The sequence below is a fragment of the Lepus europaeus genome, chromosome 16 (assembly GCF_033115175.1).
Source record: "Lepus europaeus isolate LE1 chromosome 16, mLepTim1.pri, whole genome shotgun sequence".
Classification (NCBI taxonomy): Eukaryota; Metazoa; Chordata; class Mammalia; order Lagomorpha; family Leporidae; genus Lepus; species Lepus europaeus.
In genome coordinates this window covers 4,216,071-4,229,678 of record NC_084842.1, presented here as the reverse complement: position 1 = coordinate 4,229,678, position 13,608 = coordinate 4,216,071, and the positions used below count along the sequence as shown (strand labels likewise).

General features: G+C 36.2%; 1 protein-coding gene across 1 annotated transcript in view; it reads left to right on the top strand.

Moving 5' to 3' along the window:
- The window catches only part of LOC133775472 (disintegrin and metalloproteinase domain-containing protein 32-like), a 206,235-nt gene that overhangs the window by 56,589 nt on the left and 136,038 nt on the right, over nt 1-13,608 (top strand). The window contains exon 10 of the mRNA XM_062213813.1: nt 2,153-2,234. Within this exon, the coding sequence (XP_062069797.1) occupies nt 2,153-2,234 (82 nt within the window). The remainder of the gene's footprint in view (nt 1-2,152; nt 2,235-13,608) is intronic.

The window sequence follows — 13,608 nt, the reverse complement described above, 5'->3', positions numbered from 1 at the left end:
TTATATAAAGCATATCAATGTTATTTTGATAGCGATTGCATTGAACCTGTAGATTAATTTGGAAAGGAAGAAGTCAAATTATGCCTGTTTGTAGATGACATGATCTATATGTAGGGAAACCAAAAGACTCCACTAGGAGACAAATGGAAATCATAAGACAGTTTGACAATATTGCGGATTATAAAAATCAGTGCACAAAAATCAATAGCATTTGTATACACAAATACTGCCATAGCTGAGAAAGAAATTGTAAGATCAGTATCCTTCACTATAGCTACAAAAAATTAAATAGCTTGGGATAAATTTAACCAATGATGTGAAAGATCTGTACAATGAAAATTACAAAACATTAAGGAAAGAAATAGAAAAAGACACACAAAAATGAAAAAAAACCCACTTTGGTTTGTGAATTGGAAGAATTAATATCATCAAAATATTCTTAAGTAATATAGACATTTTGATGATATTATTTCTTTCAATTCATGAGAAATGTCTCTCCATTTTTTTGTATCCTTGTCAGTTTGTTTCTTCAAAGCTTTGTAATTTTCACTGTAGAGATTTTTCACTTCTTTTGTTAAAGTTATTCCTAAATATTTTATTTCTGTTGTTGGCTACTTTGAATGGGATTTCTTATTTTCTCTTTCAGTGAGTTAACAATTAGCATACACAATGCTGCGATTTTGTATATTTGTTTTGTAACCTGCAACTTTATTGAATTTGCTTACAATTTTTAACAGTTTTTTGTGGTATATATATATAGGTTTTTCAATATACAACATCATGTTATTTGCAAAAATGGATATTTTGATTTATTAATTTCTGACTTTATGCTGTTTATTTATTTGATTTCCCTAATTCCTTTTCTAATACTTCTGTCTCATATTGAATACGTGGTAAAAGTGCTTATCTTGTTTTGTTCCATATCTCACAAGAAATGTTTACAACTTCACCCCATTCAATTATTTGGATTTTGTCTTGTTATATATAGCCTTTATTATTTTGAGGCGTGTTCCTTCTATACCTAACTTGTGGAAGGTTTTTATCATCAAGGAATGTTAAATCTTAGGAAACTCTTTCTCTGTATATATTGCAGTGACCTATGGTTTTTGCTTTTCATTCTGTTGATGTGATTTGTGTTTTTATTGAGTTCTGAGTGTTGAACAGGACGAATTCCACTTGTTCATTAAAATGATCTTTTTGATGTGGTTTTAGAGTTGGTTTGTTAATATTTTGTTGAGAATCTTTGTATCTGCCTATCAAGTTTATAAATCTATAGCTTTGTTTTTGTTTTGTGTCTCTGTTCCGTTTTGGTATCAGAGTGATGTGAGCCTCATAAAGATTTTGGGAGAGTTCCATCCTGTTCAATGTTTTAGAATGGTTTGAAAAATATTGGAGTTAATTATTCTGTAACCTTTTTGAAGAATTCATGAGCAAATTCTTTACAGATTTTCTGGAATGTTTGGTTGGAGGGTTCCAAAGATGTCTGTGTGTGTGTGTGTGCACATGTGTATGTCATCTGTGCTTTGTACAAGCTTGAGAGTAAGGATCTGCATTCAGAATGCTCAAGTGCAAGTCCTTCAGTATATCTCCTTAACTGTTCTGCCTTGAGAGATTTACATACACTGCCTATCTGATGTTTTATTTCTTTAATAGGGATAAAAATATCAATATCACTGGTTGCTATGACAATTAAATGGACTAATTCATGTAAGGTTTTGGGAATAGTGTCATATGAGACTGAGCTTAGATTCATACTCAGACATGAAATGATAATATTTAGTTATGATACAATAAAATTACTCCTATGAAAAACTGTTTAGTTGTTCTATGTGGGAGTCACAATTTTTGATTCATAAATAAAAATATTTTGTTGTTATTCAATAAAATTTTTTGGATCAAAGGCTTTGGTAACCATAACCAAATGTGATAAATACAGTAAAGACATCAAAATCTTGTATTTTTTGCATGTCTTAGAAAATCAAACATATTTAAAGCAATTTTTAAATAATATCATCATACTTTGTAAGGGCATGTGGAATGATTGCACTTCAACTTACATCCGATTAGGATTTTATGAACTACATATTTAGTTCATCAGAAATTTTCAAATTTAAATTGTTCATTACAGTGATTATTTTATTTATTTATTTAGTTATAGGGATTATCCAGATTATGTGGGTGCAGTGTTTTCTGGAAAGATATGTGCTCCTCGTTATTCTGCAGGAGTGGCAGTGGTACGTAATCACTTAATGTTATATTAATAACTGTAATTGGAATTTAAAGTGGAAATAAAAATACACTGATAAAATAAATACACATATATTCTTGAATATGTGGAATAACACATGGAAATTTCTGAAGCTCCAGATTTTTGCTTACAGACAAAAAATTAGAGAAATACTCTCACAGATACAATAGCTTCAAAATGAATCTAAGTAAACAAAAAACTGCAATAAGCATCTTTTAAGGAGTTTCCAACATCTGAAATATAGTATATACAAACTTTTATGTGTATATCAAATGTTTATATTTCTTATAAATGTCTTAAAATAAAATAATTGAAAGGTAATATAACTGTATGAGCCATTCTTCCATCCTGCAAATGCTAATAAAACAAATTTAACTAGCACATGTTTTAAATTACAAAGTAATTTACAGTAGTTATATGAAATGTGTTAAGTGCATATTGAAGCAGATAAAGTTCATGTAATCTAGCATACTACCACTGCAGTGGGGATAATCACGACTAAAATTTTGAATGATATATGTGTGCACATCTAAATTTTATGGGAAGGTGGAATTGAGAGGAATTTTTGGTGAAAAACATTTCACATCTTTACCAAGGTTTTTGTTTTTCAAAGATTTATTCATTTATTTGAAACACAGAATTACAGAGAGGCAGAGAGAGAGAGAGAGAGAGAGAGAGAGAGAGAGAGAGAGAGAGGTCTTCCATATGCTGGTTCACTCCCCAGGTGGCTGCAACAGCCACAGCTGGGCTGATCCGAAGCCAAGAGCTGGGAGCATTTTCGGAGTCTCCCATATGGGTGCAGGGGCCAAGGACCTGAGCCAACTTCCACTGCTTTCCCAGAGCACAGCAGAGAGCTGGATTGGAAGTGGAGCAGCCAGGAATTGAATCAGTGCCCACATGGGATGCCGGCACTGCAGGTGATGGCCTCAACTGCTACGCCACAGCACCGGCCCCACAAGGTTTTTTTGCTATATGTTTTCCATGAACTTTTTACAGAAATCTTTTGCATGGCTTTTTAATTTTCTTCCAATAAAATAAACTTATCTTTAATTCCATTTCCACTAACTTTTTGAAGTACTTCATATCTTCCACTTTGTGTTTTTTAAAACTCTATTACTGTGATGCTGTCCTTAAATAAATTCATGTTTCTACAAAATGAGATTTTGCAACACATTTCTTATTTCTAATACTTAACTTTTTAATTACAAAATTAATGTATGGGCATGCTATAATTTTATGTGATAGACATACAAAGCAAGAACTGATTGTAAAGCTCTTCCTTTATCCCTTTCATGTAGTCCTATTTAAGATTTAAGTATATACATTTAAAGTTCTCTGTATTTAATTTATTTATATAAAAATGCATATGTACTTATTTCAACCCCTGTTTTGATTTATAAATTTTTAACCATACTTGTAATATTACCTATGTGTAATTGTTACATTATTGCATGTGTATTATTTTCTTTTTCTCTCTATTATTTTTAAAGATTCATTTATTATTTTAAAGGTAAAGTTACAGAGAGGCAGAGGCTGAGAAAGAAAGAGAGAGAGAGAGAGAGGTCTTCTATCCACTGGTCTACTCCCTAAATGACTGCAATGGCTGGAGCTAGGTTGATCTGAAGCTAGGAGCCAGGAAATTCCTCTGGGTCCCCCATGTGTATGCAGCGTCCCAAGGACTTGGGACTTCTGCTTTCCCAGGCCATAACAGAGAGCTGGATCAGAAGTGGAGCAGCCAGGACTTAAACGGTGCCCATATGGGATGCAGCTTTACTTGCTATGTCACAGCACCTGCCCTGTATATGTATTATTTTCTATTTTGAAATCCATGCATATATATTTTTTTCTTTTTTAAAATAAAATATTTTTTCTTTTTTAAAATAACATAATTTTTTTCTTTTTTAAAATAACATATTTTTTATTTTTTTATGGTAGGAAGTGTTCTATGGAAAAATCAGTAAAACTGCTTCCCTCCAGTTTGATTAAATGTTTGCAGATTGAATAATAATAATAATAAAAAAACTTTAGTGTGCTCTCCTATCCAATGTTATGACTTCTTTGTCATGTTTAAATTTGGGTTTTGGCCTGGTCCTGTGGCACAGTGGATAAAGCTGCCACCTGCAGTGCCGTCATCCTATATTGGTGCCGGTTTGAGCCCCAGCTGCTCCACTCACAACCCAGCTCTCTGCTATGCCTGGGGAAGCAGTAGAAGATGGCCTGAGTCCCTGGGCCCCTGCACCCGTGTGGAAAGACATAGAGGAGGCTCCTGGCTCCTGGCTTCGGATCGGCCCAGCTGTGGCTGTTGCAACCACCTGGGGAGTGAACCAGCAGATGGAAGACCTCTTTCTCTCTCTCTCTCTCTCTCTCTCTCTCTCTCTCTCTCTCTCTCTCTGCCTCTCCTCTCTCTGTGTAACTCTGACTTTCAAATAAATAAACAAATCTTTAAAAAAAATTGGGTTTAAGAACTTCCATGTCTGCCAATGACAATATCCATGTTAAACAGTGACTAGGCCTTGCAAAATGTTTCACCACTTTTTGTCTGGAGTCTGCAAAGCAGTATTTTTGGGGATGGAATAAGTTTAGGATACAGGATATGTTCTGTGTGCACAGGATGAAATATTTAAATGTAGTCATTGGGAAAAGGCACAGCACAGATGCCTTCACTGCATTACTTTTTTCCCCTTCCTGTGTGTACAGCATTTCAGAAAACTTGGGAAATTATAATTAAATTATAGATTTATTTTTTTTCCTTTGATTATTGTGTAGAGCTTATTCCTATTTTCCTGCTGTACTATGGTTTTTTCACTTAATATTTGCTCAGACTTTATTTTCTTGCACTGTAATTCCTTTTGTATTTTTTTTTACTTTTTTATTTATAAGAAGGGAACAACTTTCATGTATCTTAATATATACAGTTTTAAGTCCATAATGTTACATATTTTTCATGAAACTTCTTCATAACTTTAAACAAATTCTTTTTAAAAAAGCTTAATTTACTTATTTATTTTAAAATCAAAGTTACAGAGAGAGGGAGAGACAGAAAAGATATCCTCCATTTGCTGATTCACTCTCCAAATGGTTGCCACTCCCAGGCCTCGGCTAGGCCCAAGCCAGGATCCTGGACCTTGATCTGAGCCTTCTGTATGGGTGGCATGGTTCCAAGTACTTGGGCCATTTTCTGCAGTCTTTGCCGGTGAAGTAGCTTCAGTGCTGGCCACTTTCCATGAACTTTTATATATGGATTTCAAAAGTTTTTGCACCAAAATAAAATTATATTTTAATTATACTTTATTTGAACTTTGGTTGTATCTTTGAAGTATCTGTAGGTGTATCATAGCTGCACATGTCTTATATTTGTCATCAAATTTTATTAAATTTATTAGTCTATAAGATTTTTGTACTTTGTCTATGGGTTAATATAAATACACAGTATTATTTTATAAGATACTAGGGGATGAAAGGAAACGGAAGTAATATAAAATATAACTGGTATAACCCTGCATTCATCTGTGGTTGTGAACAACTTAACTGCCTCTTTTGAGCACCCATATTCTATACTCCTCATTCTATGGACCTAAGCTTGGTGAAGTTATTTGCTTGTTGATCTTTACCTCATTCATCCAGGATATGACTCTTTGATAGTCTTGTCTTTGTTGGGTTGCCATGATTTTGTATTGGCCAACATTTTCTCTTTGAACCTACTCTGTAGCAACAAATTTCCTAGCAACTCAATATCTTATCCCATGCAGTGACCCTCATCCATCCCAGCTTGTCTGTTCATTGGCATTAAGAGCGTAACAGTGGCTGTGGGAAACTGTGACATGTAATGGGACTATAATGATGTTCCTTGTGAAAGCATTATTTACATAGATACAACTACTCAGTTGCTCTGAACTCAAGGTCCACGAAACAGAAAAGGAAATTTCTTTCAGTTGGTTATTGAGTTGTATTCTCAGACTTAAAGCCTACTATCTGTTGGGGAGATGGTGCCAAGTTTTGGTTGCTGCTTCAGGATGTATTGAAAATAATTATTGTCGGCCAGCACCACGGCTCACTAGGCTTATTCTCTACCTGCAGCGCCGGTACTCCAGGTTCTCATCCTGGTCAGGGCGCCGGTTCTATCCTGGTGGCTCCTTCTCCAGTCCAGCTCTCTGCTGTGGCCCAGGAAGGCAGTAGAGGATGGCCCAAGTGCTTGGGCCCTGCACCCGCATGGGAGACCAGGAGGAAGCACCTGGCTCCTGGCTTCGGATTGGTACAGCACTCAGCCGTAGCGGCCATTTTGGGGGTGAACCAACGGAAGGAAGACCTTTCTCTCTATCTCTCTCTTTCTCACTGTCTAACTTTGCCTGTCAAAAAAAAAAAAAAGAAAAAAAATAATTAATGTCATCTTTTCCACTCTTCAAGTTGTTGTCTCTCATAGGTGGTGCCTCAATTCTCTTTAGGCAGCTGTTGCACCATTCTTTGTGCCAGAAGCATCTGGGTTATGTGCCATATGATAAGTAAATCTTACTATATTCTGTAAGTACTGTGCCATAGAATGTTCTCCTGATCATAAGTGATATACTATGATAATACAGAAGATATATTCTGTAAGTACAAGGAATGTGTTGAAGGGATAAATAGCATGAACAAGCAAACAATTTCATATCCAGTTATGTGAGGACAAATCATTGCTCCTTTGATGGGTGTGTTGTTCAGTGCAGTACACCTATTTTCTATTGGTTGACTAATCCAATCAACATAGCATTGTGCTAAAATGAGGGCTCATCATTAGCCTCTACTGATGGAGAGTAGGGTGTACAGTAAGTCAAATAAGCTTTCATCAGTTGAAGATATTGAGCTCATGCAAATCCTCATATCTGTGCAGCTGTGCTTACTTGTACAATAGACTTCTGAGAAATCTCTGAAGTGGCTGGAAAAGACAAGTGTAGCTGACATCCAGTGAACAAATTCTGTCAACCTGATTTTCAAGCATCTTCTCTATAGTTGAAATGTTTTTGGAATTTGAAGGTTTTTTTTTTTTTCAGTCTGTCTTCATTCACAAAACTCCATTTTCATGTTTCCCTTAGGTTTCCTTCTCATCAGCAAGTCTTGTTTTCAATTTTCTGCTTCATTTCAAAATTCTGATTCAGCCCAGTATTAGGAACCCATGAATCAGTCATACTTTAGACCATCTCTTTTTTTGAGCACAATGAATTACAAGAAGTACTACAGGAATTTGCCTACTTTGTTTTTGAATTAGGTTTTGATGCCCACTTCTACTGCTGCTAACATATCTTGCTTAATCAGCCAAACCAAGCTCAACTTTACCCTACTCTTCAAACAATTAAAGTTTATTCACTGTCATTATGAGTAACTGAGTTGGACGACTAAGGAAACATTAATACCATGGTATCTAAGACACCTGCTTGCATAGATTTTTGGTTATTTCTAGACCTGTTTCTCTGAATCTGTAAATTTATGATTTTTGGATTAGAAAACAGACTTTGTAGTGAGTCACCCACTGTTTTGTATTGAATGTGGAAATTATTTTGAGTAACATGGACACCTTAATAATATTAATTCTTCTAATCCATGATCATAGGAGTTCATTTAATTTTTTTCCAGCTTCTGCTATTTTTTTCATTTATTAAACTTTTATTTAATGAATATAAATTTCCAAAGTACAGATTATGGGTTACAATGGCTTCCCCCCTCCTATAACTTCCCTCCCGCCCGCAACCCTCCCCTTTCCCGCTCCCTCTCCCCTTCCATTTACATCAAGATTCATTTTCAATTCTCTTTATATACAGAAGATCAGTTTAGTATATATTAGGTAAAGATTTCAACAGTTTGCCCCATATAGCAACACAAAGTGAAAAAACTACCGTTGGAGTACTAGTTATAGCATTAATTAACAGTGTACAGCACATTAAAGACAGAGATCCTACATAATAGTTTTTTAAAATTAATTAATTTTCTATGCCATTTCCAATTTAACACCAGGTTGTTTTTTTTCATTTCCAATTATCTTTATATACAGAAGATCAATTCAGTATATAATTAGTAAAGACCTCATCAGTTTGTACCCACACAGAAACACAAAGTATAAAAATACTGTTTCAGTACTAGTTATAGCATCACTTCACATTAGACAACACATTAAGGACAGATCCCACATGGGATGTAAGTACACAGTGACTTCTGTTGCTGACTTAACAATTTGACACTCCTGTTCATGGCGTCAGTAATCTCCCTAGGCTCTAGTCATGAGTTGTCAGGGCTATGGAAGCCTTTAGAGTTTGCTGACTTTGATCTTATTCTGATAGGGTCATAGTCAAAGTGGAAGTTCTCTCCTCCCTTCAGAGAAAGGTACCTCCTTCTTTGATGGCCCCGTTCTTTCCACTGGGATCTCACAGAGATCTTTCATTTAGGTCTTCTTCTTTTTTTTTTCCAGAGTGTCTTGGCTTTCCATGCCTACAATACTCTCGTGGGCTCTTCAGCCAGATCCGAATGCCTTAAGGGCTGATCCTGAGGCCAGAGTGTTGTTTAGGACATCTGCCATTCTATGAGTCTGCTGTGTATCCCGCTTCCCATGTTGGATCGTTCTTTCCCTTTTTGATTCTATCAGTTAGTGTTAGCAGACACTTGTCTTGTTTGTGTGATCCCTTTGACTCTTAGACCTATCAGAGCCATCAATTGTGAGCTGAAATTGATCACTTGGACTAGTGAGATGGCATTGGTACATGCCACCTTGATGGGATTGTGTTGGAATCCCCTGGCACATTTCTAACTCCACCATTTGCGGCAAGTCCGATTGAGCTTGTCCCAAATTGTACATCTCCTCCCTCTCTTTTTCCACTTTTATATTTAACAGGGATCACTTTTCAGTTAAAATTTAAACACCTAAGAATAATTGTGTGTTAATTACAGAGTTCAACCACTAGTACTAGAACAACAATAAGAACAACAAATACTAAAAAGGATAAAGTATTACATTGTACATCTAGAGTCAGAAATGCAAACTGGTTAAGCCACTATGGAAGTCTGTCTGGAGATTCCTCAGAAACCTGAACATAACCCTACCATACACCCCAGCCATCCCACTCCTTGCAATTTACCCAAAGGAAATTAATTTGGCAAATAAAAAAGCCATCTGCACATTAATGTTTATTGGAGCCCAATTCAAAATAGCTAAGACCTGGAACCAATGCAAATGCCCATCAACAGTAAACTGGATAAAGAAATTATGGGACATGTACTCCATAGAATACTATACAGTAGTAAGAAACAACGAAACCTGGTCATTTGCAACAAGATGGAGCAATCTGGAAAACATCATGCTGAGTGAATTAAGCCAGACCCAAAGAGACAAATATCATTTGTTTTCCCTGATCGGTGACAACTGAGCACCAAAGGGGAAACCTGTTAAGTGAAATGGACACTATAAGAAACAATGACCTGATCAGGAGTTCATTTAATTTTTATCTTCACTTTGCGTAAGTGTTCTTTAATTTTCATTGTAAACACCTTTTACACTCTTGGATAAAGTTATTCTAAGGTATTTTTTAGCAACTCTGAATCAGATTGCTTTGCTTTTTCTCAGTGCTTTCATTTTTGGTGTGTAGCAGTGTTATTTATTGCATGTTGATTTTTATATTCTGTGACTTTACTGAATTAACTTGTCAGTACCAATAGTCTCTTGCTGTATCTTTAAGTTTCTCTCTCTATATATAGAATTATATCTTCTATAATACAGGGATAATTTCACTCCATTCTTTCCAATCTATATACATTTCACTTGATTCACTTATCAAGTGGTATTAGTTAAAACTTTCTAAAATATATTGACTAAGCATGGTGAGAGTGTTATCAACATAGTAAGTGCATTAATAAGGCTTTTATTATGCAGTAGGGAAGTCACATATTTTGATTTGGATAGCACAACACACTGGGTAAACTGACCACCCAGAGTTCCCAGAGTACCTCTGGTGCTCCTCACAATATTTCTTAGTCATAGAAGGCAGATTTGCACAGAGCACGCAGGGATGGGGCCTCTGACCTGGGAAGGGCAGTTCTCCAGGGCAAGTAGGCTCTCAGCCTGTGGAAAATGGAGTCTGTTTCAAACAGAGTCTGGACTCCTTGTGTGAGCAAAGCCTCAGTGCCCAGCTAGTGCAGGGCTGGCTGGGAGAACTCTCTGGCAGCAGAGAGTTCTCAGGCAGTGGGTCAACCCAGAGCTTCTACTCTGCCACTCTCAGAGAGTCACCAGGCCTCTTCAATCTATGGTCTATATACACTCTTGGCAGTCAGGGTAGAGCCGATGAAGTCCTAAGGAGGGGCAGTGTAGGCCATGCCTCATTCTTGTGAAGTCCATGCAGAGCTCTTGCGATCAGTGTAGTTCTTGCTTATTTCTTGTTAATATTATGGTAAGGCTATTTAATCTCTGCTCCTAACAGAGTAGAATATTGGTCTGATGCCAGATCTACCAGGAAATGTTTTCATTTTTTCTGCATTCCTTAAAATGTTGTTTTTTTTTCCTCTTGTGTAGACTTTACTATATTGAGGTGTATACCTCTTATACATAGTTGTTCAAGTCTTCTTTTTTAATCATAAATGCATCTTGAATCTTATTGAATGTTTTCCTCCATCTATTGAAACGATCATATGATTTTATCCTTTCTGTTGATGGGAGATAGTAAGCATATTGATTTGCATATGTTGAGCCATCCTTGTATCACCGTGATCATGATATATGATCTTTTTGATATGTGGTTAGATTCCATTTTCTAGTATTTTATTTTATTGAGAGTTTTTCTACTTAAGTTCACCATGGATACTGATCTATAGTAGGTTTTCTTGTCATGTCTTTGATTTGATATCAGAATAATGTTGGCCTCAAAGAATCAATTTGGAGGAATTTTCTCTTCTCAATTTTTAATGGCATAGTTTGAGAATAGTTGATGCTAGTTATTTCTTAAAAGCTTAGTAGAATTCAGTCATTAATCTATTTAATGCTAACCTCTTTGTGAGAGATTTCTTAGCACAATTTCAGTCTGCTTACTTGTTATTGATCTACTCAGGTTTTTTAAATGTCCTCTTGATTCAATTTTGATAATTTGGTTTTATGCATTTCTTCTATGTTTTCTAGTTTTGTGGCATAGAGTTACTTATAATATCCAACAAAGCTCCTTCATTTTTCTATAGTATCAGTTGTAAAAAATCCTTTTTTAAATTTCTGCTTTTACTCATTTGAAGCCTCTCTTTTTTTTCTTATTTTCGTAAAGCTTTATTTTATGGAACATTCTCTGGGACAGAGCACACATTAAGCCATAAAACAAGTCTTGACATGTGAAGAAATGGAAATTATATCATGTATTAATCTTGACCTCAATGGAATTAAGCTGCAAGTGAACAACAGAAGAAGAGTTGGTGTTGTGACACAAGGGGTTATACTGCTACTTGGCAGTGCAAGCATCCTGTGTGATCACTGGTTCCAAATCCAGCTGTTCTAGTCTGATCTAGCCCCCAGCCAATTTGGCTGAGAAGGCAGCAGAAGACACCCAAGCACTTGGACCTCTGCCACCACGTGGCAGACCAGAATAGAGTTTCTAATTTCTGGCTTCAGCGTGGCTGAACTCTAGCTCTTGTTGCCATTTGTAGGATTGCTCAGTGGATGGAAGATCCCTCTCTCTCACTGTCTCTCCCTCTATCTGTAACTCTGCTTTCAAATAAATAGATAAATCAATATTTTAAAACTAACATAAAACAGTGAAAGAACATTTGGAAGTTATATAAATACATGAAAACTGTACAATATCATCATGAATAGACAAGGGATCTTTTGAAGAAACTAAAAGGAAAGATCTAAAAATCCTTGAAGCTAATTAAAATGCAAACAGAAAATACCAACCCTTACAGAGTACAGTAAAAGCAGCACTAAGTATGTAGTAAATAAATAACCTAACAATGCATCTGAACGACTAGAGAAACAAAAACAAATCAAACTCAAAGTTAATAGAAGGAAAGAAATAATAAATATAGAGTAGAAACAGACAAAATAGAATCTAATGAAATAAAATAAAGAATCCATGAAGTAAAGAATTGGATCTTTGAACAGAAAAACAAAATAGTTATTTTTTAACACAGAAGTTCTTACGTTACTCAGAGCTTCCTCCCCTGCCAAGGACAATACACATATGTTTGTTCATGTTCCCTCAATTGTTCCCATCCCAAGTTTTAGATTCTGTTGCTTTTCCTACCAAATTTTTTTGATCAGGCAAGGTCTTCAGCTAAGTCAATCCACAACAACAGAAGATGAGTTATTTCAGTGCTGCTGTAGAGACATTCTGATTACCTGTTTGCATTTTCCCTTGCTCACTAATAGCTTTCTCACTGTGTTTTTCATTGTGTATGTGTTTGTGTGTATGTGTGTGTTAGGGCTGTCATAAGAAGATAATTGACCCTCAAATCTTTGTTATTGATATTTGTAACATGGCAAATATGTTCCTCAATCTTCCTGAGAATTTGGCCTCCACCTTCTCCTTATTCTATGTTGGCTGATTTTCTCCTTGAAAAGGAAGTTACTTGTGCACCCATGAGAAATGTAATCTGTGAATGATGCCTATGGTCTGTTCTCCGTGGCTTCTCTAATACAAGGCATTGCAAAAATGAGGGTCCCAGTAGGAAGCAACAATGCACTTAAACTAGATTATTCGATTATGTAGCTACTTACTCAGCTGGGAGGAGAGTATGTGAATTATTCTAAATGAATTTCAGAATTATTGTATTAAATTTGGTAAATTGAAAACTATATTCTATATAACCAAAAGGCTATTGACATTTTTCTTAATCAAATAATGCTCTTTTGTAGTTATGACAGCTTCCTTAAATTTGCAAGACGTTCTTTTTTTTTCTTTTTCTTTTGTTTTTTTAATTTTTGACAGGCAGAGTGGACAGTGAGAGAGAGAGAGACAGAGAGAAAGGTCTTCCTTTTGCCATTGGTTCACCCTGCAATGGCAGCCGCGGTAGCGCACTGCGGCTGGCGCACCGCGCTGAGATGGCAGGAGCCAGGTGCTTCTCCTGGTCTCCCATGTGGGTGCAGGGCCCAAGTACTTGGGCCATCCTCCACTGCACTCCCTGGCCACAGCAGAGAGCTGGCCTGGAAGAGGGGCAACCGGGACAGGATCGGTGCCCCGACCGGGACTAGAACCCAGTGTGCTGGTGCCGCTAGGCGGAGGATTAGCCTAGTGAGCCGCGGCGCCAGCCATAGATGTTCTTTTTTGAAATTATGACAAATCATGGCTTAATCTCAATATGCTTATATCTTAGTGAAATTTTGTAAGGGGAGCTTCAGCATCTTAAGCATCCAAGGAGCATTTATC